The sequence below is a fragment of the Rhinolophus ferrumequinum genome, chromosome 9 (assembly GCF_004115265.2).
Source record: "Rhinolophus ferrumequinum isolate MPI-CBG mRhiFer1 chromosome 9, mRhiFer1_v1.p, whole genome shotgun sequence".
NCBI classification, from domain to species: Eukaryota; Metazoa; Chordata; class Mammalia; order Chiroptera; family Rhinolophidae; genus Rhinolophus; species Rhinolophus ferrumequinum.
The window spans coordinates 79,330,390-79,358,208 of record NC_046292.1 but is presented as its reverse complement, the minus strand read 5'-3'; the positions used below and the strand labels follow the sequence as shown (position 1 = coordinate 79,358,208).

General features: G+C 44.5%; 1 protein-coding gene across 1 annotated transcript in view; it reads left to right on the top strand.

Annotated features, from left to right (window-relative positions):
• The first annotated feature begins 1,118 nt into the window (after positions 1–1,118).
• JARID2 (jumonji and AT-rich interaction domain containing 2) overlaps positions 1,119–27,819 on the top strand; it is a 248,946-nt gene continuing 222,245 nt past the window's right edge. Inside the window, exon 1 of the mRNA XM_033115663.1 lies at positions 1,119–1,721. Coding sequence (XP_032971554.1) covers positions 1,677–1,721 — 45 coding nt within the window. The 5' untranslated portion in view covers positions 1,119–1,676. The remainder of the gene's footprint in view (positions 1,722–27,819) is intronic.

Below are 27,819 nucleotides of genomic sequence, written 5' to 3'. Positions count from 1 at the left end.
GGCTACGGGGCGCGGGCAGGGGTGACCTCAGACTACCCTGGGCCCGACCGCAGTACGCTCTGTGCGACTACGCAAGGCGGTGTCCTGAGGTGACACCGGCGGCGCGGCAGAGGCAGCAGGCGCCGCCGATCAACTAGTTCGCACCGAGGATTCCTTTTGGTGCGTGGCCCAGTTTTCCTTAGGACTGGCTCCAACCCCTCGTTGACACCGCCCCCAGCGCTGCCACGCTCCGAGGCCTTCCCCCGGGGAACCTCGCGTCCCTCCCCCGCCGCTCGGCTCGGCCCGGAGCGCGATTCCTCGATTCCACAGGCGGTTCGCGCCGCGGGTGGGGGCGGGGCGCGCGGGGAGGAGGCCAGCCGCCTCCGGAGGAGGGGGTCGGGGCCAGGGGGCGGGGGCGGGCCGGCGTGGGGAGTTCCTTGCTTGCGGACCACAAGCTCTGTGAGCCAATCCCGAGCCAGCCTCTAGCAGTGTCGCACGCGGGACACGTCCAAGCGTTTGTTGGCAGGGCCGGTGGGGGGGAGGGGGTAAGGAGGGGGGCGGGGAGTTGAGTGACAGGCTTGCAGGGCAGGCTGGGAATTGTAGTTCCCAGCTCCCGTAGCCATAGCCATTTTGTAGTCGGGGGACTACAACTTCCAGAAGATCAAGGGGACCATTCTAAGGTGCCCCGGGAATAGGCGGCTCTCCCCGGGGCCGGGCGTCCTGGGGCACTCGTACCCAGCAGCCCCGCTGCAGGTAGACTTGAGGGCAGGGGCGAGTGCTAGCGTGTGGCAGCTGTGGGGTGAGCGGCAAGCTGGGGAAAGGGGGTGAGGTGGAGCGACCGAGCGTGCCATGCATTGAGCTAGGGAGCCTCTCTAAATTCCACTCCTAGGCTCGGCGTGGGAGACAAGCCTGAAGGGTTGCCCGGGAAGGGTTCGTCAAAGCATCTTGGGTGTCTTGTCGACGGGGCTGCGGGGGTCCTCTGTACTGGGCCGGAGGCGGTCGGCGCCGAGGTTGGCAGACGCCTGGTGGCTCAGCTGTGAGAGTTTTCGGCTAGCTTCCGGAGGGGAATTATCCGAGGAGCCCTAACTTGTATAAAAGCAGAGTCCATTTAAAGTTGGGCTGGATAGCCTCTCTCTCATTGGTTAGGGGGCTTGGAAAAAAGAGACTCGGCGAGCCCTCGCTGTGGTGCTGCCGCCGCCGCCGCCGCCGCCGCTGGAGTTGACTCTTCTGCTCGCACTGCTGCTGCAGCACAAACGTGACTTCCAACATTTTTTATTTATCTTTCCCTTTTCTTTTCCAAGATGTAACTACAGATCAGACACTAAGGACCTTCACGTTTCGCTGATGTAGTTTTTGGAGGAAAAAGGGGGGGAGTGAAGGGCGTCGGTTTTTTTTGTGTGTGTGTGTGTTTCGGGGGAAATTTTCCATTATGAGTGTTTTACTAAAGTGAATTTTTTTTTTGTTTGCTTCGTTCGTCTTTGGCTCTTTTTTTTTTCTTTTTTTTTTTTTTTGCTTCCCAATTTCGGATTTATTTCAAGGCGAATCGGGCTTTGGGGGAAGAGGAAGAAAAGTCGGATTACAAGATCAACCACCACCAACAACAATAAAAACCACCAGGATATTTTTTTGCAAATTTCTGACGGCTTTAAATTCATGAAGCAATTGTCCCCTTTTGCAATCAGCATTTGGATCTCAGAATGAGCAAGGAAAGACCCAAGAGGAATATCATTCAGAAGAAATACGTAAGTGTTCCTAACAACACATCCTTTGACTTGCAGTTTTAAGCAATGGCTGTGAATGTCAAGTTTATAGATAATTCTGCAGCTGAAGGGTTTTAAACACAGCGTCCGATAAGGCTGTTTCTTTCTTTTCTGAAAGAGGGCTTTTCAGGCAAAGTCGTGTCTGCCTAGTTTGGATGAAAAAAAACAGATTGGTGTGGAGATACCTCAAGTGAATAAATTGACCTCGAATGACACAACCATAATCTAGTTTTAGATGAAAGGCAAGGGATTTTGGTGGAGCTTGGAAGTGGGGTGGGGGCTGCGGTAAGGTAACTAAACTGCATTCTCCGGTGGGTTTGGCCCCATATTGCACTTTGCATGCAAATGAGCCTATGTTATTATTACTAATGTTATTTGGAAAATCGTGTAACGCATGTGTGTTGGAAGCCCTTTAAGTTGCAATCGAGGGTCCGATTATGGAGATCTTATTCCTTGCACTGGCACATCAAATTTAATGTATGTGGTTGTTTTGGCTTATCTGGTTCGCTACATAAACCAGTTGGGAATCATGTTACAGCGAATTCATTTGTTGGGATTGACTTTAATAATGGGACTGGTTTTATTTAAAAATTCATGGTTTCCAGTTTTAGGGGAAAAAGACATACAATATAGCTAATGTTTTTAAGTGGGCACGTGAATGCATATGTGAGTGACTACAAATAATTTCTCCCTGTTAAGTGGGCTTCTGAAATTGGGTGATTATTCAGAGATTTAAATGGTTTGGAATAGTTAAATTTGTTTTGTGCATAGTACTGCTACGTTTTGATTGGCATGGGGACTGTTTTTGTTTTGTGTGTGGTGGCTTTTTTTTAAGTTTGGGGGGAGGGAGGGAAGGGGGGACCGAGGGATTAACCAAATATGCGCTCGAGTGATCGGTGATTAGCTGCATACTTTAAATCAAAGAACCCATTTTCTAAAAGAAGGCCAAATGAACATACATTAGGAGTAATGCAGCGTTATTATAAAGTTTTATTTAACTTGAGTCGTCAAATTAATGTTAATATTTTCCCTTTTTGAGCAGTGTAATATGTGTAATGGGAGATGACCTTCGGGGCATATTTGTAAAAAATATATTTAATGGAAAAACTGAATGCCTTTTTGTAGAGGGCCGATCCTCGTGTAGACACGTAAACTTTAACTATGAAAGAAATGCAAGGTTAAATAATCAAGTCCTACTTATAAAGCTGTTCCCTTAAGAATTTAAGAATTAAAATACATCCGCATTGCAGAGGGCCGGGTAGAATGTAAAGGACTAGTTTAAACTCGGGCTGTAGAAACTGCATGGAGACACCCTTGCCTTGGAGTGTGGACGCCTTCCCAGGGCACGTCCTATTCGGGTGCAGCGACAAAGCAAATGGGGTAGAACTTGGACTCAAGGACCGCCTCTCTGCCCCCATCCCAGGCCCCGCTAAGTTGGAGAACAGTGTGGGGTGGGATTTTGTTGCTAGTAGTCAGCGGATCGTGTGGAGTCCGAGCGTCCGGTCGCAATCCCGTGGCTGGCAGCGGCCGCCGGAGGCAGAGCACGAGTTAAGGCTGTGGGAGCGGAGCTCGTGCTCTCGACGAGCTCCAGCTTGCCGCGGAGGGGAGGGTGTGCGGGGGTCGCGGCGGGCTGGGCCGAGGCTGGGTGGCCGCGCGCGGCCTGTAGGGGGCGGGCTTCGGTCTCGGGGCTCCCAGTTCTGGGCTCCCGGCGGCCCCAGGCGGGCAGGCGGGGCGGGGGGACGGCCTGGCCTACTGTGTCGCGGGAGAGGTGGGAGCGCGCGGTGGTCGGGTGGGGGCGTGCCGGGGAGGGGGTGAGGGCGCACAGCTGCAGCGGGCGCCCCCACTGTGAGCACCACGGAGCATGGCGGCGGCGGCCCGGCGGTTCCAGCGCAGTCTTGAGAGCAACAGGTTAAGCCGGCGAGACGTCAGCGCACCCCCTCCCCGCCCCCGGTTCTTCCCCCGCCTCGCGCCGGCCTCCCCTGCCTTCCCCCGCCTCCTGCTGCGCCCGGTTTCCGGGACGCTCCGGGCCGCGTTCTGTTGTCATTGTGACGTCACAAAGGGACGGGCCGGGGTGGAACGTCCTCCTCCTCCTCCTCCTCCGTGACGTCAAAAGTCGGGCGGGAGGTTCCAGCGCGGCGGGGCTGCGGGGGGCGGAGGAGGAGGATGCGCTCGGCCTCTGTCTTCCGCCGTGGAACGCTGCGCTGCCCTGCAGGTGAGCGCTGGGAACCTTTCCTCCCCAAAAGAGTGCCCCCGCCTAGCTGTGTTTCTGATCCGTTGAGCGGATGGGGAACAGCGGGGAGACGCCTCCTTCCTGCAGAAATGTTTTCACTTCTCTGTTTCCAGGTCTGCTGATGGCGTGACATTACTACTGTGGTAGTTGGGTCTGCTCACCAACGCTTTAGAAAAGCAAGGAAACTTCATTCAGGGAAAGCTTTGCTTTATAGGAGGAACATGTGGTGGAGTCAGCCACTTTGTCACTTTAGTCATGTTTCACGTGTTTTCGCAGGATGTGGCGGGACGCCTTTCTGGGTGATGGTGCGCAGCAGAAACTTGCTCTTTCTGGAAACCGTGCAGTACGGGGTGGAGGGGAGTTGGGCACTCCTTTGCCGTGTCAGCTCCATGCCTATTGAGTAATTTTTAGGGAGCTAGACCAGGGAAGACTTGCCATTGATACCTGTGCTTGGAAGAGCCACTGGACTCTTTAATAAAAAGTCTCAAGGTGTTCCAGGTTTAGTTCTTCTGAACCAGACAGCAAAAGGCTCGCAATCTGAGTTTATTTCCTCTTCTGTGAAATGGAGAAAGTAATACCTGTCTTTGCCACTTCACTTTCTCTGAGATCCTGTACATGAGATGATGATGTGCGTGAAAAATATAAAACAGTATGCTCTTTCTGTCTAAGGTGGCATTATTACTTTAGCTGGTGGAAGGCAGCACATTTCTTAAAATTGGTCTCGAAAGCCTTAGATGCCTGCTGCGTTGCCATTTAGTTTATATTGCCTTAGCAAAGCAGAGTTTGGGGGTGGGATTGTAGATGACAGACAGGCTTTGGGAGAAATGATTGTTACATTTTATATTAAATGACATCCTTGAGAAACTCATAAATTGCAATGTAATCCTGTCTTAATTGTGCTGGGCACAACTCCCACTACAGCACCTTAAATAACTGAAAACATTTGCCTTTCAAAGCCCCAATCCACTTGGACAATAAAAATAGTTTTATGTTTTGCTCTATGGGTATTTTTCTGCCATTTCCGTCACTCCACTGGTTGGTTATTCCTAGGGAGAATAACAGATACGATATCCAGAGTTCAAAACCATTTGATCTGTGATGCTTCATAGCAGGTATGAATTTGAAATTAAAATCTCTGCCATATGAAGATATGATTTATGCAGTTAGCATGAAAACAAATTACCAGTTTGATTTCTAGGACAGCTCAAGCAGAATTTGTACCACTAGGCTGTAAGTTTTTTAAGTATTTCATTTTCTGATTTAAAAGTGTAGTATGACTTTCAAAAAACTGGGAAAAGCTTCTTACAAGATTCAAGAGAGGGGTTTACTATAATTACAATTACATAAAATTGTAAAGAAAAAAGTAGAAATAACACCAAAATATAGTGGTAGGATTTATGTATGATTCCTCCCCCCGTCCCCCCGCCCGCCTTGTTTTACACCCAGTCAGGTTATTTTGCACACAGTTCTGGGGGCAAAAAACTTGTACACATACTTTAATTGCTGTCTTTTTCCTTTCTTGGGCTGTTCACATGCCTTTCATTTCTCTGTCTCTAGTAGTGGAAAACATTTCTCTCTGTCATACAAATCTAGGACAGAGTCTACTTAGCAGCTATGATTACGGAAGGAATACTGTCAAGGTAAGAGTCCAAAGTGTGTCACTGAAATTCGAAAGAAAAAATAAATTCTGTGCAAAAATAATCCAATTTAAGTTACTGTTACCTGGGTTATTATTACCATACGTGGTCAAGTATCTGACTTATGTGTCCACCATAACCATTGACCTAAATAGCCAACAAGAATTGTACTTAGATGATATAATGGCTGTTCCTTCTCTTACAGTTTAGGTTAAACCAGTTTCCGTTGCTGGGCTAAGGACTGTTGACTTACTTCCAAGTGCCTTGGAAATAACTCCAGTGCAATCTTAATATATACCCTGCTCCAAATGTTTAAACTTTCCTTCTCCAGAAAGAGAAAATCTTTTGGGGTCTTTAATCGCTGTCTGTTACATTCAAAGTAGAACCGTTTTCTTTTTTCTTCCTTTTAAAGATGACATGGGAAAGTCATATACAGCTTAGTACATTACAACACTTGGTAAAGGCTAAGCTGGAGTATTTCTCATCCAGTGGTTTGCCCTTGATCATGGTGGTCTGAGGATCCAGACTTGTGACATTTGTCTCTGAATGGTTAAAAAGTTTTGAGGTCTAAGACACTTAGGTGTACTGTTCCTCCTGACGTGACTGGCCCATGGGTAGGTCTTCCCCAGGGTCACAGCTCTGCTAACCTCTACCCACCCACATCCTGGCCGCGCTGGGCTGTGCGCGCCTGTGGCCTCCCCTTTAGAAGCTTGTTTGTTTCCAAATCTGGTTATTCCAGTTAGACTTCTTATTGCAATTACAGTTAAATATTATGTAATCCTTTGAATGAGTGTGACAACTGTAAGTTGAATGTTTTGGGAACATTTGATAAAAGTGAATTGCTAAAAAAGAATAAGGTTGTTAAATTAGATGGGGGCCTGACATTGAAAAGACTTGGGGAACGATCTGTAAGGATTCTGCACATACATTGCTTTGCAAGAACCCAATATTTTAAAGAACCCTATAAAAAGCACTTTTAAGAACCAAACTTCATTTATGGCCACATTCCTTCCCTTCCCAGCAAAGTATAATATGAAACACTGGAATTCTGAAAAAAATCTGTAACAGTACATTGATGTGTTTAAGTAAAAATGTTTATATGTACATATATATGTATGTACACACACACACACTTTTTTTTTAAAGTTTCCTGCGTGACAGACTTTACATTAGCTAACCAACTTATAGTCCTTACCACCTCTGATAAGTGTGCTTCTATTGTATTTAGCCTTAATCTCCAAACATTAAACTAGACACTCTATCCAGTTCATGCCATTTAACATACCTAGGAGTAGGCCTTTGGAGGTAATTTGTATACCTTTCAGAGTGAAAAACAATTGTGTCATTCACTGAGTGGTAGGGGGCAGAAAGATTAGTGATTTTACACCTAATTTATATGGAGTTCAGAAGCTTGTATTTTGTAATCCAGCAACTAATTATTTTCTTAGGAGATATTGATAAAGGTCTGTTCCATTTCACATCTGTAAGCCTGCCTTGGAAATGAGACAAATTGAATCTGTTATTTAGTTTGAATCAGTTACCTTGTTTCTTTCCATCTCCCAGGTAACTCTTCTCTTCATTCCTCTGACACCCCCACAAGCCTCAGTTGCTTTTCCAGGCCCCAGTCTTGGCTTTTCTGGTCCTTTTGTCTGTAAACCCTTTCCCATTCAAGAAGGTGGGAACTTGGATGGCTTTAGTTTTTTAAAGCTGTGATCTTGTATTGCTATTTTTGTCTACCTTTTTGTAGACAATTTGAGTGAGATTTTTCTTATCCTTTTAGGTCTTAATTTTTCTTGGTACTTCAGTCAATGCTATAGCCTTCTGGTAGCCTCACACTTTTTTAAAGGGGGTTTTTCCTTCATTTCTCATTCAGAATAAAATCATTCAAGGCAGAGCTGAACCTTGCAGGAAGTGGCAGCGCTGGCTGGACACCTTACTGCTCCTGGGCCAGCAATCCTGCCTGCTTCCAGGACTTCCTGTTCATGTCAGCCCTGCAGGTGGCTTTTATCTTTCTTGTTCTCTGAGGATGGCTGGGATGGGAAAAGGCCCATGTTTTACAGATATAAATCCTGCCCCAGAGGACAAAGTCTAGGTCACGCCTGAGTGAGTGGCTGGATAACAGCCCTGGGCCCCTGGTCTGTTTGGGTTTCATTTCTCTACTTCTGTGTGTCTTGCCACAGGTCGTACTGTTCAGGTGGGGATGCTACCCTCTCTCCTGAGGCTGTATGCCATGGGAAGAAATGCCAGAAGAGCTTGGATCGTATAAAACGCTCTACATGGCTACATGACACCCACCCCTTCTTGAAATCATCCTGAGGAGAAGGTTCTGAAATAACCCCCCACATTTATTCTTTCCATAGTGAATTCTCATGAGAAAAAGAATGTTCATTCAGTCCATTGTATGGAAGAGAAAACCGAGGTTAATACACACTGGTCAGAGGGTTAAAGGCTGTATCTCCTCCCCAGTTTTTAGTCCAGATGAAATAGAGGTAAAATGAATGATGAGTGTGAAACCCCCCAAAGGGGAGAAGGCCGTAATAGGGGCTTGGCAGCCTCTACAGAGGTTTTTTAGTTGGGAAAGTTGGGGAAGTTAAGGCAGTTTGTCAGCTTCCAGGAACAGAAGGAGTGTATCCGTCTCAAGTGCATGTTTGTGTTTGTTGTTTTTTAAAACACCAGTTGGTGGAGCTACCCCCTTATCCCCAGCTGGCTGTCTCCCTGAGTCCTCATTGGAAAAAGAGCTGAGATCCCAGTACCCCTTGGGACTGCCTGGTTTTTGTGCTCTGTGTTTTTACACGTGTTGCCACCCCACCCTCTCCCTCGTACCTGAGGGGCAGGGTGGGCTGCATTAGCTCTCCAGGCTTCTGAGAAACCGTGTGATTTCTCAGGGCTGTGACAAATCGGCTTGGATACTTTTTTCTGGCACTTTGCTTCTTAAGGGACCATGGGGCGCTAGGGGAAATCATTTGCCCTCAAATTCTCACCAGGGTCTGGGCCATCGGTAGACAAAGGCCGCCCAGATATGTTAATTAGGCAGCATGAGTAATGGGGATGTTATACATAATTACTCACATATTCATATTCGGAGGATGTATAAGTGTTAGAAAGGGGAACCCTACTGGCAGAAGTTCTTGAGAGCTGGTGCAGCCTGAAAGGCCTAAGTTGGATTTCAAGTTCTAATTTTGTAAGTTGGTCAGGCTCCACCACCCCTGAAGAGGAAGGCCAGTGAGCATTGAAATATTATCAACGGCAGTGTTTAGTTACCATGAATCCTAGAAGGTTAATAAATGACATTGCCGCAATTTTGTCCTCCTCTGCTCACAGTACAGCTCTTACCTCATGCACATATTTTCTCCAGTAGAACCAGGAATTCTTTTCCAACTATATATTTTTTATGTGTGTGTGGGGGAGTAGTGAGAGGGGTGGGTTGTGTGTGTCTGTTTTCCATCAGGAGACCCACTGGTTTGCTGGGACAGCGGCCCAGGTACCTCGTGACTGAATCATCCGGAATGTTGGGAGACCTTTTTTATTGCTCTTTTTAAATCTGGGTGGTTCTTTCTCCATTGTTTCCTAACCACATTTTGTTTGGGGCTTCATCTACAATGGTTGAGTGTGTTATCTCTTGGTTCTCATTTCTGCCAGCTGTTAAAGTGTTTGGTGCCTGTGGGGGCAGAAACAGGTGCCAGGAGGAAATGAGAAGGGATTAGGACTGAGCATGTGTTTTTTGCATTTCTTCCTTCCATAGGTTTGCAGAAAGGGGACTGAATGAATGCTTATTCTGTTAAGCAGCAGTTGGATATAGACATTAAAATATGGAGAGTTTTGTGCTTTGTGTAGATGCCTTATTACTAGTGCATGGGCTTCAGAAATGAAATACCTCAGATTTGGACTGGCTTGTTTTGAATGTAGAGGGTGCTACCCACTGTGGTCCTGGACACGAGATTGGGAATCTTGGCCCTACAGTGTACTGGCTGTGTGATTCTGGGCAAGCCACATAACCTTGCTGAGCTGCTTCCTCAGCTGCAAAACTTGTCCTTGCACCTCACAGGCTTGGTGCTGGGCGAGCCAGTGAAATTTTTGATGTGAAAGCACTTTGTAAACTGCGTACTACTGCACAAATGCTCAAGGTATTACGCAGTTGGAAATCTCCAACCTGGAGACCTCAGGCCTGCCGGCAGCCTTCCTGGCTGACTCAGACATAAATGAATCAAATGAATTCTATACTTTGCCTTTAATAAGCCAAATTAACAGCAACAAATATTCCAAAATGCATTTCAAGATTAGAAGGTGATGTAAGCGCTTCCCATCCTTACCCTCAGTTGGTTGTTGAATTTCCTGTATCATCCAACACTTGACTCCCAGCTTGTCTGGGTGGTGAATTAGAAAGAGGGACAGGTTGAGAATTAAGATTAGAGTGGCACTGAATCTGCACGAAGATGTTTAAACTGCATTCTGGAGTAGTAATCCTTGAAATTAAAAATCTGATCATGATCTTTCAGTGGCTCTCTGTGGCTTTCCGGATCAAGTCTAAACCAAGTTTATTGTCAGCACAGTGGAAAAAGCCCTTCTTCCTCTATCTACCCTGGGCCTATCTTGTCACTCGTTTTAGTTGCTGAGCTTAGCCTCTTTGTGCATTCTGGGTCCCCAACTTGCTCAGGGAACGGATAGCTTGAGGAGCCCACCTGGCCTGTCCGAGGCCTTACTGAGTGGCCTGCCACCCCCTTCCCCAGTCTGGCAGAGCCAAGTCCCTTCTCGCTGTTGACCTGACTCCTCACACCTACCTCTAGGTGCTGGAATTATTGTTTACAAGTCTCTTACCCCATTTAACCCCAAAAGAACAGGGGCTGAATTTGACAAGTCATCACATGGTTGAGGAATACTTTGTTGAGTTGAAGCTTTTCGAGTATTTCAAATACTAACTAGTGGTGGGAGAGAACTGCTGTGGATTTAGTGGAAAAAGATGAACTAAATTAGAATTTTATAGCTGAGAAGACCTGAGGTGTCTGATATTGTTTGGTTGACTTGCCTGAGGTTGCACATTTTATCAGTGACACCCCAGGATGTGAAATCCAGCTCCTGATACAGTTGGAGGCCTCGGACAGGTCTTTCAGAGATGTTTCTTCCTGCCAGGCGGATTCTCAATTATCCGTGGTAACTGCAGTAATTGATTCATTTTCATGGAAAAATAAAATCTACATGTAATCCCCATACCTAATTAGGCCAATCGCATTTTTCTCCTTTCGGAAATGGTTTTGGTTTTTTTTTACTTTATAGGAAATCATTCAAATCAGGCAACTACGCAAAGATAAACACCATTGGAATTGTACACCGACATTCTTGCACTTGTAGAAAAATAGTTTTGCATATGGGGGCTGTGAAAAATAGTCTAACATATATGCTTTTTTTTTTTTTTTTTTAAAGGAGGGCACAGCTCACAGTGGCCCATGTGGGGATCGAGCCGGCAACCTTGGTGTTATCAGCACCACGCTCTAACCAACTGCGCTAACCGGCCATCCCTACATATATACTCTTAAGTGCTGTTGTTCTGTTATGTACTTTTAGTATTTATATCTTATCTCATTGATCAAAATATGATTCTTCATCATAATTTTTAATGGCTGCAAGGCACTCCCTATCAGAGTTTTCCTTGACCTGTCTGTTCCTGATGGCCTTTTCACAGTTTGGGGGCTGTTGTACAAAGTGACGTGTGCAGTATGGTTTACCTGTGTCTTTTTGCACTTAGCTGCAAAGTCCTCCGAGTGGAATTGCTCACTCAGAAGTGTCCATGTTTACGATTAGAACCCTCTCACCACATTGCTTTCTTGGAGAAAGGCCATACTAATTTATGGTCCCACAGGTAGTGCATGTGAGCCAGCGGATTTGTTTGTTTGTTGGCTTTAAAAACCAATACAGGCACGTGTAACGAGTAGTAAAGATGTCAGTTGAGTTTTATTTAAGTTTCTATTTTCTTTCCTTGTCCTCTCTCAGAGCATTAGAACTAAATGAGATAAGATGTGTGAAAGCACTTTGTAAAACAAAATTGCCTTAAGAACACAATGTTATTAGAATGACTGTAGTGGCAAAGGGAAGAAGAAAGTCTGTATAATTGTGCAATTACATATTTTACATTTATGAAATGCTTTTTTATGAGGACGTAACATACTTTAAAGTGACCCAGAATCACATCATTTTCATGTGTGATTTTAGCCATTTGTGAGATGGGCTTTGTATGGTTACAAAGGTCCATTGGGCTTTGTCTTGGAGGGCCATTCAATTAAACACAGCTGTATATTCTGGTTTCTTACCATGTTCTGGCACTGTGGCAAATGTGAGAAAATAGGATATTGTCCTCGTCCTCAGAGAATTTATAGTTTAGTTGACAGTACGAATGCAAAACACTGGGAAGAGAGTGGGTGACTTTGGATAAATCACTTCACCTCTCTAAGTCTCAGTTTCTTCATCTATAAAATGGGGGAGACAGTCAAATGTTAACACGTGAAGTGCTTTGTAAACTGTAACTATCTAGACTGTATTTTTCTTATTAAAAGTCCCACAGGTCTTTGTGGGTGTAATTGTCCAGCCTCAAGGTTGAAGAGGGAACGTGGTGTTTCTAGGTTATCTTTGCTGATTAAAGCCTATCTGGGTTGTCTGAGGAAGAGGCTGGGAATGAAAACACTATAGGTGCTCAGCATTCTCTTCCCACTAAGGTTTGCTCTTTCTTCCTAACATATGGAGAAAGGGAGCGTGATCTTTACAGCCAGACGCACGTTTTGATTGTTCCGATGATGGATTTGTACCCCCCTCCCCCGTATGTGAGGTGGTGTCACACTGCTGCCATGAGGCGTTACCTTTCGGTGTTTAGGAGAGTACGTTTGAAGTTAGCTATATCGTAATAAAAATCCTTTGTAAAAAAGAGTACTTTTGGATAAACTTCTTTGCCTTCATTTTTAATTCTTCAGTCAATATGTCCCTTTAGGGATGAGATAAAAGTTAATGTTTATTGGTTTTACCCCAATTGCCTCCTTTTCCATTCCTATGCCGCCCAGAGCACTAAAGCTCTGTGCGTTCTATTTTCAGCTTGTAATAATGTCTTGATGTTGGAGGATGAAAGCGCCAGTGTGAATGGAAGGCATTTCATGAGGAGCCATGGTCTGGAGTCCCAGTTAAATTGGTAGCACATGGTTTTCACCTGCCTTGAAGGGCTTAAGTTGTGTTGTCTTGCCGGGGCTGTGTCCTCTGCCACATTACAGAGCTCAGTCCTCTACACATGTCAGGGACTTTTCAAACTGATGATTCGGAGTGACAGAGGCCACTGCCTGTGATAGATGCCAAGGAAAAGGTGCGCTTGGCTCCTCAATAGTCTGAAAAGCAAGAAACAGTTGTTCTTGTACATTTAGGAAAGGGGCTTGGAGAGATTTGGTGGGGGACGAGGAAACATTGGAGCCTAATTATTTTAGCATGATTTTGTTTAACATTCAGTTCCTCCTACTGTACATGTAGCCTTTCTCTGGGTCTCGTCGTTGGTTGCAATTTTTTGAGGGGGCTTTATTTTTTAAATTATTTATATATATATATATACACACACATACACACACACACACACACACACACACACACATAATCACAACTCATTCCAAAAAGGATATAAAGCCATCGTGAGCAGTCATCCCGGGAGCAAATAATTCTTGCTTTGATCTGAGTAAAGTTCACTTTCTAAATTCAAAAAGTGACAACTGGATTAAAATATGAGCAGTGAGCAGTTCTCCTCAACCCAGCAGTGCTTGGGCTGAGTAGCTTTTTGTTTTTAGCTTTGGAAGATTTGACCTAAAACTTTAATTAAAGGTGAGTTTTGTTAAGTAGTATTGGTATTGACACCCTGACAGAATTTTTAATCTGAAAGAATTTTAAAGATGCATGAAAGTAATCCCCAGTGGTGATTACATCCTCCAGTGGCAGAGATCAGATTTCTGTTTAAATGCCAAGGCAGTTTATCACTCTTTTCCACCATGCAGGGGGCCAGGGAGGGTCTGGGTTTAATAATGAACTTCTTCTGGGGAAGCGATTGGATTGGTCGCTGTTGCAGCATGATTCAGCGGTCTGTCTCTTTAAAAATGTTTTCAAATACTCCTTCTGTATCCTAATCCTTAAAACTATTGTTAGAATTCCAAACCATTGTGGCTTCAACTTAACTGGAATCTGAAAGGTGGCTGACAGAGTGAATGGAAACCCTTTAAAAAAGAACACATTGGGCTTGCCTGATTGTTCCAGAATCTGGGCTCTGGGCATACTTGAGCCGTCGGCCAAGTCTTCTGGTTGAAGGGGCTGGGGAATACTTGTTTCAGTTGTGCTGGACTCCTCCCCCCTCTCCCCCCCCCAGCTCAATATAAACACCATCAATTAGTCCTGCAGAAACTCCTGCTTCAGATACCGACTTCAAAGCTTCACGTTATACCACGGTCTTGCCTGGATGAGAAGCACTCTATTGTACTTGTGATAATTCAAAGCTCTAATGATGCTATTAAAATGGGTTTTCTTTTGGCCCTGGTAAGCTAGAAAGCGTTGAGAGGTGGGGAGGGAGGTCTGACTTGGAAATATCGAAAGCTGAAAAATGATTTTTGTGCCCGTCTTCCTTCTAATTCTACTCTCGGCTCTAATTGAGTGATGCGATTGCTACCGTAACACTGACATAGCCCAAAATGAAACACACTTTCTACTCAACTAGCCTTTTTTCCTTTCCTCCTTCCATGAGATTTGCTGAAGTTGTCATGTTATTTCTTTCCAGAATTTATTGGAGCAGTAGGCAAAGCCTCTGGGGAGTATAAATAATGATGATTATAAAGAACAGTCAGTTTACCTAGGAATGCCATTATCTTTGACTTGCAAAAGCTTTTACAGCCAAACGTTGTTTACTGACTGTTGTTTAATACAAATGAAGACCTTAATGGTACCTATTGTAAAAGGAGTCCTTTTGCTCTGTACACGGAGGTCATCTCAATAAAGAACAGCACCTTGCCCAGGCATAACTGCTTGTTTCTCTAGACGGGCATTATATATACGATTCCGGGGAGGGAAGGCCTCAGATGGTGGTGGTTCATGGTTGCCTTTTTTTTTTTTCCCCTGCCATCAGCCGCAAATAATTCTCTCTGCTGAGTGTTAAAAGATTTCTAAAGCTGATAAGCAATACCTAATTTGCTTTTGGAGTTTTCCTCCTCCTAACTAACTGCTTTCTACCCAATTTATGAATTCAAAGATGGTTTTAAAAGTAATTAAAGGGACTTGTCTGAGTAGGCAGTGACACTGAATGAATATATTTAGATGGGAGACTCTCGTGCTCTTAATTAAAGTCCACAACATTGCTTTAGGGGAATAGGAAGCCTGAAGTTGTGGTTTTTATTTTTTCGGAGATTAAAGTTCCCCTTCATCGCACTTCTCAGTCTCACTACAGTGTGTGTGTGTGTGTGTGTGTGTTCGTTCCTGGCATCCAAGTATGTTGCTGTCCTTTCTACTGTATCTTGAGCACACAGTGTCAGTCCGTTTTAGCCTTTCTTTTTTAAACATTCTCTTACATCCCCAACTTATTCCAGTTCTTTTGGCAGTTCTTCAACTATTTTTCTTTCGGCGTTTCAGTGGTAGTTGGAGACGAAAGGCATCTTAGGCATCTCAGTCTTTCCCCGAGTGATTTTTGGACGTGAATGCAATTTTTTCCCCTAACAATTCAGTGGTTTTTAGTATATTCAGAGTTGTGCAACCGTCACCACGATTAATGTTAGGACATTTTCATCACCTGGAAAAGAAATTCCATACCCGTTGGCAGTCATTCTTCATTTCTTCACAGTTCCCCCCAGTCTCTGGCAGCCACTAATTTGCTTTCTGTCTCTCTGGACTTACCTATTCTGGACACTTTATATCAATGGAATCACAATATATGGCCTTTTGTGACTGGCTTCTTTCCCTTAGCATAATGTTTTCAAGGCTTGATCATATTGTAGCATGTGTCAGTACTTCATTCCTTTATGGCTGAATAATACTCCTTCGTATGGACGTACCACGTTTTGCTTATCTGTCAGCTGATGGACGCGTGGGTTTCCACCTTTTGGCTATTGTGAATAATGCTGCTTTGAGTATTTGTGTACAAGTTTTTGTGTGGATGGCATTTGCCCTATTTGTGGAATACCTTGAATTAGAAAATGGTACACATGTGTTATTACTAAATTTATTTACTGCCCTTTTCTAGCCTGCTAAGCTGTTTCTCTCGGCTTTTGTCTCTGAGTCTCATGTGTTCTCTTCAGCACAGTGCTACATGGAGCCCCACCCCCACCCCTTGTGGGGCAGTTGCCTTGCCTTTGGGGGTAGGGTTCTCATTTTCCTCACTGTCTGATTGCCCCTCTTCACTGTGTGTGTCGGTTCCCAAGAGTGGTCTTATTTCTTCTGCCCTTTTGCATACTATAAACACTGTTCTCACACACGTTGGAATCAGATGTTCCATTTGCTTAAGTGTGAAAAACTTGGTGGGACTTTGAATTTCATCATGGGTTGAGTTACTTTTGTGGGTGCTCAGGTGTTTTTTTGTTGTAGTTGTCGGTCTTCAGATACCTTTGAATAGCATTTACCACATAGTTTTGGAGAGGTACAGTTAAAAACCCTGGCTCCTCCTGGAGCACCGCGCGGAGAACGACTGAGGAACCATTTCCTGCCTTACCTTCAGTTTTGACTTGCTTGTGGTTTGTTACTTGTCTTAACATTCCTTGGCAAAGCCCTATGGGGAATAGAATCACTGTCTACCTAGAAATTCTCCCTGATTTTCTTGCCACTTCCAAGCCTGCTTTACCTACATGAAAAAATTCCTTTAAAAAAAAAAAAAAGCAAAACAAACCTTTCATAGTGAATTCCTTTAAGAAATGGGAGTTCTTGAAGGAAGAAAGATGGTGCCATGTTTTCTTTTGATATTTTTGATTTTTACAAGATTTATTTTTCCCAAGTAGGTGTGAAGTTGTTGAGATGAGATTGGTCTCCTATTTGAGCCAGGCACTTCTTACTCACTTTTAAGTTTAGTTAAATGCAAGTATGAGAGGCAATAGAAGAGAGTTGGGATGCCGAGCTGTGGAAAAGTCATGTGGCCTGAGGGTGTTCCGAGGCATTTTGAGGCGTGGAGTGTGCCTGTCCTAAGTCTGGGCCTTTTCGAAGAGTTCCTGGTGGTGATCGGAAGCTGAAGACCAGCAGGCCTGTCCGCATTTGGAATCTTATTTATTGCAGAGTGCTCAAGTTCAGTGTCAAAAAATTCCTCCCTAATGGTATTAACCATGCTTTGTCGCACTCACCAGTTTTTCTGGTCCAGCTCTCTGGTCCAAATCGACTCTTGTGCTCAGGTCACTGATTTGGCTTACCTAACGGGGAGCTGGCTCTAGGAGATGTTTTCTCTGGAGTGGCCAAATGATCAGGAATTTTCAAGGTGAGCTACCTTCCTCAGTGTAAAAGGTAGGTGTGAGTGAGTGAGTGTGTGCGCGCATGTGTGTATCAAAGAGTTACTGTTGTAAACTTTGCATTGTTTAAGTGGGAATCTGTGTTCCGCTGAGCTGCCTTGGTGGGGTGTACCTGTAACGCGTACCCGTACTTGTGCCATTTCCAAAGCAAATGCATGCCCACATCCCTCCTTTCGAAGTTGCTTATTAGAGCTAATTTTAAGAATTGAGTTAGAACTGCCCTATAATGTAATGCAGAATATTTCCCAATAATGCCTAGGTTAACAATGACAGTCTTGCTGTATTGTGCAAAAAAGGCTTCTGTTCAGACCCAGCTGGGTTTCAGGCTTAATTCATTGCTCTATGGTGGGATCACCACAGCTGCTGTGGGTCCTTTACAAATGCAAAAAAGCTGTCAGTGTTTGTTTCATCAGCTGCATAAGTGACGAGGCCAAGTTGAGGAATCCATTCCAGTGCGCAGTGTGCAGGCTGTAGCCGTTATTGTTTACAGAATTAGTGTGCTGGAGCTTTAAACTAGCTGGCACATCGACCGCCCTTTAAAAGCACAAGACTAAGGAACGGGACCAGTTGGTTGTCCTTGTAATGTTGGCCGGATCCAGCCCAGCCCTCGTCTTTAACAGTCATCGCTCCGGTCTCTGCTGTGGGACTGACCCTCTTTTGGCCAAAGGAGAGGCGCTGAATTCCTGTCCATTTAGTTCCGCATCCCAAACGTAGGCTTGCATTCATTTTTTAAAATAAGTTATTTAGAATGCCATAATTGTAATGGAATTTTAAAGCCTTAATCCTCCTCCCAGCCCCAAATACGTACAGGATGGTCAGCTGGGACTTCAAATATCTGTGCAATAGGTGGCATTTTGGATTCGGCACTATGGGATTTATTTTGCAAAGTGATATTCCTTTGGGAATTGCCCTCATTTCTGCCCATGGATATGGAAGGTAAGGCTGTTTCTTGGCTGCAGAAAGACCCGCTGGACAGGTTCCTTTCCAGCCAATTAGGGGGTGTCCCTGCAGAGCCCCTCAGTGGATGTTGACCTGGTTTAGCCATGGCAACATGTCCAATCCCTTTTGGGCTGGGCAATCATGTGTTTGTGACCTGTATCCATGGTCTTCCGCAGGCCACGTGGACTAGTCCCAGTACCCCTTCCATTTTAACCTGATTCGTTTCCAGCCCCCTGTGGGGACAGGCAAGAGTGCAGTTTCCAGGCTCTCGGCCTCACGTGGAAAGGTGCTCACTCAGGTAGTAAATGTCTATCAACTGTGATTGGATGGCCATCAGCTGTCTAGTTGGCCGTCAGCTGTAACCAATGAGCCATTGGCTACTAGTATAACTGCTGTGACTACGCTAGCAGCAAATGGGGGCTAGCAAGAAGGTGGTGGCTGAGCTGGCAGGCACAGATTGCAGTTAGCACGGCGGGTTGCAGATCGTGTGGGTCCTGCTTCCTGCGTCTCCAACCCAGTCGCCAGCGAGACTATAGTGGTATGACTCCCCTATCTATGGCTCCGTGGGTGTTCCTTCCCTCACTATATCCTGCGATCTTATGTGGGGAGCGGGAGCTGAGACCCTGCATGACACCCCGCATGACACCCCCTTCTCAGCTTCAGGGGTCTTTCTGAAAGTGTCATGTCTCGTGGAAGCTGAAGGCCACTGGTGATGGCCAATCCGTACAGGTTTTAAAAGTGGAAGGTCTTTCAGCCAACGGGATGAATAACGGTCTTTTCTACCTCCCAGCTCTAAAGGTCCCAAAGTGCTCTCCCATATTCATAAAAGAGATGGCACGAGGCTCAGGGTCTCCAAATTATACAGGTCAATACTGTTCATTTTTGTCTCAAATAACTGCCACATATGCTCTTCTTAATTCCTTTATGTCTCCTCCTTTTACCCAACAAAATGTCTGGAGCCCAAAAGGACAAAGGGGTCCGATATTTGTGGCGGTTAAGCCGAGTTTGGGGATCCTATGTGTGTCTTTTAAGGAGGTTTTTGGAGGGGAGAGGATGGTCTCAGACAAGTATATTTTAACTCTTACTTGCGGTGAACTTCCAACAGAACAGATTCCAATGTCAGTCTAGATTTTTTGCTTTCTTCTTAGCACCCTGCCAGGGCCATCACACACTCACCCTGGGGTAGTAGCAATGAAAATGGAAATAGCAAACAGTGAACTTCACATCCTCTCTCCCTGGGGGAAAGACTAATTTTAATTTGCAGGGCCTCGTGAGGAAACAGCGGTTTCATGGTCATTGTTCTCCACCTAGCAGTGCTTGGTTGAACTTCAGGAAATGCCGTTGCCCAACCTGTTTCTCCTGGCTAGGGGTTGTTTATTGTATATTTCTAGCTTGAAGAATCTTTTTTTAAGCCCCTTCTGCTTTTATTGTTATTTTGAGGCAAAACCGGTTCTTATCTTAGTTTGTTTACAAGTACTGCATCCTCAGTGTTTTATAACAGTTTTGTGAATACATATCTGAGCGAGCGTGTGTGTGTGTGTGTGTGTGTGTGTGTGTTTCACGTCAACGTCACCTCATGATCCCTGGAGGCACTGATCTACATCAGGATGTCAGCTGGCCACCGAATGGCCGCCCTGCCCTGCCGCTTACGAGCTGAGTGCCCTGGAAGATCACTGGGCCTCATTCTAAGGGCGGCACGAGTGTTCTGTATGGTGAAAGGGATGCAGATGCCCCCTGAGCAGAGTGGGTGATTTAATCCGTGTGCCCCTCCATGGCAGGCATTCCCTTCCACCTGCACATGTGTCTCAAGGAGGCTTTGGACTAATATGGACACAACTTATTGGATGGCAAACTCTTAGTTAAGTTGTTCTCTGGCTGTGACGAGAGCTGGTGAGCTCAACACTATGAACATAAAAAAATGTGTCCACAGAGAGCTTGAGCTTCCTGGAGTGTCATTCTCCGGAACTCAGCATCCTCCACCCATAAAACTCTCCCTCAACCCCCCAAAAACTTGGGCCACAGCTCACTAGCCTCCGATGTAGAACCGAGTGCCTTTTCCAGAGACACAGAAGTGGCTCAGAGAGCTGCTTAAGGGAAACGAAAGACTGGGAGAGGAGCACCCCTTCCCCCCCCTTCAGACAGCCCCGGGTGTTGAGGGAACTGTGCACCCTGCAAGGCTGTCAGCAGTGAAACAGTCCAGGTACAACATTGTTCTCAGAACCGGGTTTCAAACGATAGTAAAATGTAGACAGGCTTGGAATACTCTGAAAATGGAGTGTGCTGGTTCCGGTGAGTTTTCTGGTTATTGTTTCAGTCCATGCTGTTGAAACTCATCCTGGGAGGACATTTCATTGGCTTTCCTGTCATCGAAAGTCCGCTGTGAGGTAGGAAGAAGATCTCACCTTGGTCTCATTACTGAGGACCTTAGAGAGCCTCCCAGCTGTTGGCCTGACAGCTCTTTATTACCGTATGTTCCTCTAGATACGGGTCGGGACGTTATTGGGCTGTGTGCATGCTGATCCCCAGAGAGCTCTATGTATTTTACCTACATTCCTGACGATGCTTTGTGTTACCTGGGGCCCTGGGCACGAGCTCCGTTCATCTGAGGGTTTAGCACACAGGAGCGTTGGTTCCATGGAGCGCACATTGCACAGCCTCCCAGAATGCCAGTGGGTCAGAACTGAACCCGAGTTAGAGGGGAATCAATCAGTCATTAGTTCTCTGGCCACACTGAGCATACGGACTCCTCCCCACCCCCAGGCAGGGGACGGATGATAAAGAAACTGCTCCTGATTCTGCTAACTGGAAATTGCGATCAGGGGCTGTGACCACCAGTTTCTTCTTTCTCTGCAAAGCCCATACCCGTTCCTTGATACAGAAATTTAAAACAAAGCCTCCAAACCCTCTCAGATGGTGTATTGGATCTGAATTAGCTTTTCATAATGGCATAGCTAGATTTTCCCTACACAAGAGCTTTCACAACACAACTGAAAAGCTCATCTTTGAGCTTTTACTATTGTTGACAGTGGTTATCTTGCTGCTAATAGAAACTAAAAAGTTCATTTGCCAAAATGATTGCCGTTCCCCTCTTAGGAGTGCAGCTTAACTCCAGGACTTCATTTAGTCAGAGGAAAATGGTTGCTACCTCCCTGTTAAGCTTCTTTCCATTATCCAGTTGTGGCAGAATGACTGTTGGAGAGGCCTGGGGAGATAGATGGGGGTAAAATAAAGGAACAGCTAAGAAGTGGTGCTGCCGAAGTGTACTTCTCTCTGAAAGCTTGTATGGAAAGCATGGTGGCTTTAGAAAGGGGGTACAATGGGAGGGGGTCGCAATTGCTGAAGCATGACAGCCTCCAAAGGCTCCTGGGACTTAAAAACAAAAAAGGGAGCTTTCTGCAGGTCTTTCCCTTGCACACGTCTTCCTCTCCACCATCCACTCTCCCCTGCTGTTTTGTAAATCTCCCAGTTGGAAATTTTTAACATGGGAGAGCTTCTTCCTGTGCTTCAGTTGGCAGGATGCTCAAACACAGCTGCAAAGAATTTGCTTCTCCTTTTCACAGCATCTCTCATTTAAAAGCATTAGTGGGACTACAAAACAAAATAAAAACTTGAGGGTTTTTTCAGAAGTGGAAGCCAAGTTTAATTAAAGTCAAGGAAGTTGGGGGCTATAACTCTTTTGTCAAACCTCTTAAAGTCGAGGCATGTGCCAATGGCAGGCAAGGTGGAAAATGCCAGCAGCTGTCCCCAGTGAGGAAATGGAAGGACTCCTCGTCTGGTTTGTGCTGGGGCGGGGCGGGGGGGCGTATTTTAGAGTTTATCAAAAGATGTGCTGAGCCAACATCTCTTGGTGGCCTCGAAATGGTTGCCACTGTGTTAGCTGGTTGCCTCCTTCTTGTTGGAGGAGGAAAATCCTCAATGAGCCTCTGTCTCCTCCCACCCCAATCTGAATGCCCCACACCCCGTGCCCCAGCCCCCAGCACGCCACTGCGCTGTACAACTTCTTATATAAAAAAATGAAGTCTCTGACTGGATTCTCACATTGGCTTTTTTAATCTTTTAGTATACTTTGGGAGTACCCCTGAGCATTTTGTGGATGGACTGGTGTCTTGGCCTTAGAGATTTTACAGATGTTCACAAAAAACTGCATTTGCTCTGTAGGAAAATGCTTGCTGTTGTTCAGGCCGTATTTATGTTTGTCTGAAGTGCTTGCCTGGATGGTGTGGCTCAGAGCCCAGAGGTCTGCTCAGACCTGACTTGTCAACAGGAAGGGTTTACCTCACAGATTGAAGATAAGTAAATTTAATAATTTGGTGACATGGCCTTAAATTCAGTTTTGCCAGATTGTTTAGCTTCATCCCAACCTTTTCATTTCTTTCCTGAGAAGTTATATAGAAATTGTGTGTGTGTGTGTGTGTGCGCGTGCGGTTTTGTTTTGTTGCTTTTTTAACACAGGGGAACACATGCAAAGGGAACATACTTATTCCTTAGCACTTCTGTAGATCCTAGCATTTCTTTTCTTCAAACTGAGGAAATAATTTACCAGGAATGTTTTTTGGGTATTCGTGTATTTGATCCTAAATGGTTGTTAGGTGCTCTGACAATCTCCTTCTGTCATTTCACAGGTATAGAATCGATACTTGAAGCTTAATAGTGCCGAGTCCTGTCAGGCTAACATGTAGTAGAGTTAGAATTTGAAAACGGTACCTTTGGACTTTATACAGTGACTGTTACAGAGGCGTTGGGCTCTGGTTTGGGTTTTTTCTCTGCTTTGAAACAGCTGTGGGACTGCGGTCAAATGACCTTACTTTTCTACAGTTGAGTTTTCCTTAGTTGTGAAATCGTGGTGTATGACTAGAAAATAGAATTTTCCTCCAGAATGCTATGATTTTTGTCTAATTAGACACTTGTAGCCTGATTTCCCTTTCAATTTATTGCTTTAATTCCACACGTTTATGATCTACTTTGTGTTACCGTGTTTCCCCAAAAATAAGACCTAGCCGGACAGATTTAATGCGCCTTTTGGAGCAAAAATTAATGTAAGACCCAGTATTATATTATTTTATGTTATACCCAGTCTTACAGTGAAATAAGACCCACAGTTATATTACATCCAGTCTTATAGGAAAATAAGACCTGGTCTTATATTAATTTTTGCTCCAAAAGACTCGTTAGAGCTGATTGTCCGGCTAGGTCTTATTTTCGGGGAAACACGGTATGTCTTTAAGAAAAAGGAAAAGCTCTCTATTGGAGAATAGCTACCATTGGTTGAATGTATACCTACATAAATGTTTTACCTATTCAAGTCTTAACCACAACCCTGTGAAGTAACCATTTCCCCCAAATTGCAGTTGAGAAAACAAGGCTGGTAAAAGGGGCCAGTTGGACTTTCCGCCCTCTCCCCCCAGATGAAATTTGAATCCTTGTCTTGTACTTTAGGTTATACTGCCAGGTCCTTGGGTTTTTCAGTTCAGATTCTTGTTATTTACTTAGTCTCCTAATTTACTTAATCTGTCTCAGTTTCTTTATTTGTAAAATAGGGGGTTCCTAAGTGTGGTATCTGTGTCACTTGATTTTTGAATGTCTGGCACTTACTGTGCATTCGACCTCTGTTACGATTTTATTATTGCCACCCTGTCACTGCATTTATAAACCCAGCTTTCTTTGTCCCTCCCCCACCGTGGTTTTTTAAAAAAATTATTCTCCCAAGTGTTAAAAAGCAGAATCTTAATGACTTTTCTCTTGGGTGAAAAGGAACGGTACCAGGTTGAGATTGTCTTTATGGGTTATTACCGACATACAAAATACAACCCATTAAGTGGCTATTTATGGAGAAGGAAGCTGGACTCCAGAATTGGTGCTCACTGGATTTTGTGGGTCTTTATTTGTTACTTGCTCAGTTTCCCTGCGCCTGGGGGAAATTCCTACCTGGAAACATTGTAGCGCCTCCCATGTTAATTGTGTGGCCTGGTCTCACCCCACACTAATGTTCACTGCTGTCGAGACTATTTTTAAAAATATTTTTCATTTGTTAACAGTAATGCACATACATTGTGGGTTCTCTGTGAACATATCCTGAATTGAATAGCCACATGATTAGAGATTTATAAATGGGACGTGTGTTTATAATCTCCTTTTCTTTTGCAATTGGTCCCCACTGCTGTCTCCTCTGGGACAAACTCTTAACTTATAGAAGTAAAGATGTGATCTTCAAATAATGATTGTGTTCTTTAAAAAATTGTTTTTGAGGGCAGTTGTTTTGAAGCATGATATTTAGAAATAATGTAAATTACCAGGACCCTGGTTTTGTGTCCCTAAAGGTCAGTCTCATTCTGTGGGAAGACTCACTGAAGAACATACTGTTTCATTTTTTCCCCCCTTTTGTATCTCTTAAAATCTATGTCTTTTTCCTCCCCTATCTTTTAAATAATAGGTTTTTGGACATTAAGAAGTATTTTTCTTTGCACTTTACGAGAATTTTGGGGGTGTCCTTAATGTTTTTGCACGCTTCTGTAGAGATGTATGAAGAGCTAGGGCATTTTTCCCTGTGAACCAGAGAATTAAGTGATTCTTATTTTCACAGAATAGCTAAAGGTTTCTATGTATTGTCCAGTATTTTGTTTGAAGAAACACGTTCTATTTGTAAAACAAGACATGTATAGGGAAAGGGCAGTTCAAGCATTGTCGGGTTTTCAGATCCAAATTAATTTGCCTTTATTCAGATAATTTAACACAGCCTGGTAAGCAGTGTTCCCAGAGTGCTTTATTACAGCAGCCCAGGACATGAGAGGAAATTTTAGAGCCTGAGTTTTTATATGTGAAGGGGGTGGTTTAGAAGACCAGAGCTAGCAATTCTGTTGGCTGACTTTTGATTCTGGGTTTTTCTCTTAGTGTTGATGCTTGCTTGGCACCTTTAGTCTGCCTTGGGTCTAAGAAGATTTTAGAGGTTTCCACTTCCCTTCCCTGTTATTTTCCACTCTCCCACTGATCCCATCAATGGGACTCTTAAAAAAGCTATTGACAATCTGATGGTCTAAAGCTCCACCTGCAGTTGGAATGGAAACTGGTCATCCTTCTGGAATGTTCTTTCCACAGGAGGTTGGTACAAGTCTCCAGGCTGAAGGAGGTTTGGGTTAGGTCTTTAGTTTTGCTTTCTCTGGAGAGGCCATCCGACTTCAGGAGCTTTCGGGCTTCCCGTTTAGTGACAGGATTAAAAATGGATTTTGCTGGGTTTCCTGGGTGTCTGTGACTTGAGGCCGCAACCTGGGGTGGGGGGTGGGGGGTATGACGGCTGCAGAGAAGTGGCGGGAGGTGTGCAGGCAGCAGATGAGCTGTGACATCTCCCTTGCGAAATGTCTGTGCTCAGGGTCCCAACCTGGACAAACACAGTATATGGGGTGGCAGAAAGGCTGGCTTTGGGGTCAGAGGCAAAGACAAGGATAAGCTGAAAAATTTTTCCCTGACTTAGAAAGAGGTTATGTAGACAAGCCTTTAGATCTTCGGCTTTTCCTTTTTTTCTTTAACGGCCGTATGCACAGCTGAATTGGAAAATTTCCTAGGTACACAGCTTCTTCATTAGATACTGATGCCGGTTAATTCAAAATCACTTGTAATTGGAGGCAGCTGCTGTTTCCCAGCTGACTAGGTGTTGGAGTCAGATGCTTTGAATTAGCTGGACTTGGATTATTCATATTTTAATTAAAGTCCATTTTAACCCCCCCATCCAGTCTCTTGCCTCTGCAGTGAGCAGGATTTTACAGTAATACATTTGAAATTACATGAGCATCCCAGTAGAAAGGCATAATGTAAGTTCAAGGACTTGCAGTTGATTATGGTCTTGTATTATTAAATAGTGAATTTAACTGCCTTGCAATTCCCTTTTCTCACCCTCTGAACCTTGCTTCTGTACTGGGGAAAAATTTTATTCCATTTAGAAAAGTTGAGAGTTTTGTCCCCATTTCTCCTCTTGGGACACAGGCATATTAGGCTAATTGCTTGTGTCAGTGCTACAGGGAAGGTGCTGAATGAAATGGGACATGCAGTTTTCTGGTACTTTTCGTCTAATGGGGTTTGCAAATTAAGGCATGAATAGTGGGGCTTTGGGGCAGTGGGGATATTTTCTTAGAAGAAAAAAAACATTAACAAGTGTTATGGTGAGGCTGTTTAGTGCTACCGTATAGACATAGAATGTTCAACAAGCAGCTTGTAGGAAAAAAACTGCCTTAATTTTCAGAAAAAAAGTTAAAGGGAAAATTGCTTTGCATTTCTCTCTTGCGGTGCTGCTAATGAGGAAAAGAAGCTATCTGGAGGGAAAGAGATAAACGGCTGTTTCCTTCCTTCCTTTCGCATTTAAGGTACCTAACTTGACAAAAGTTTGACTTGACAAATGTCCCACTTAATTTAATTTTGTGTTAGTCCCTCTCTTCCCCTTGAGTGTTGAATTTTGGCTGAATTGCAGAAAAACCAGGGCAGTGCAGACCCATCAGATTTTGCACGGCTATTAATAATGCTTAAGCATTCTACGTGGTCTGGGAAATTTAACACGGTATAGGAGACGTGATCTTTGTCCAAAAAGAGTTTAAAGTGTCCCTGGAGAGACAAAGCGTATACCAGTCAGTGCATTTAGGGAATTATGTAAATCGCTGTCAATGTGTCCCAGATGATTTGGCACTGTCATATACTGAGCACTGAGACAGCCGAAGGAAGAGGAGTTCTAGGCTTGTCGGCTCTTTGGAGGTAGACGTTCACCAAGGGCAACCATCAGCCTGTTCCCTGTATCTATGAGTCTGTTTGTTTTGTTTGTTTGTTTATTTTGTTTTTTAGATCCACACATAAATGAGATCACATGATATTTGTCTTTCTCTGTTTGACTGACTTCACTTGGCACAATACCCTGTGGGTCCATCCATGTTGTTGCAAACAAGTGTATTACTCTGTCTCCCTTTTTGCTACTTTGTAAAAGCCTTTACTAACACCAGGGTGCATTAAAATTCTGCTGTCACGTTCCTTGGCTCTCCCAGCACAATGGTACTTAAATTATATCCTTATTCATTTGCACTTGTGTTGATTGGTCAGTGTTGATTAGGAACTACCTCTATTGTCATAGTTCTCTTTCTTGAAAAGAAGTTATTTTCTTGCTCAGATCTTCCCTAGCTCTCTATTGCTTATGGGATAAAGGCCAAACTCTTAGGCATTACCTAAAATCCTTTATTAGATCAATCTTATTCCAGTCTTACCTTCTGCGTCGTATATTTCTGTTCATTTTTTCTGTCTCTTTCCTGTCAAGGTCGTGGTCCTTTAAGGCTATGGGTTATGTTGACCCTTTCTACCTTCCATGTCACCGCTGGTTAACTTGTGGGCCCCCCACCCCAAAGGTTCAGCGTCAGGGAATACTGCGCTCCCACTGTGCATTGTTGGTATTGCCCGTGAGCACCTACTGTGTGCTGGGCGCTTGACCTTGTTCTGGGAGGACAGCGTGAGCAAAGGCAGTGTCGTGTTGACAGGCGCATGTATGGCCCATCTTTGGGTCTGCCTGCACCTGGCAGGCAGTCGTTCAATGTTTGTTGTGATTCTCATTTCCATATTAATCTATGTTAGCCCTAGGTTTATCCAGATGCATTTCATTAAATCCCTTTCCCTAATTTTTATATTATGCAAAAAGTTCACTGAGAGAAGGTAAAGGAACACTGGACACTCATCACCTAGACTCAGATTAACATCGTGTTGTGTGCGTGCATTACCCACTGTCGACTTTCTTTCCCTCAAATCGAATACTTTGGAAAATTTGAGATGGTGCTCTT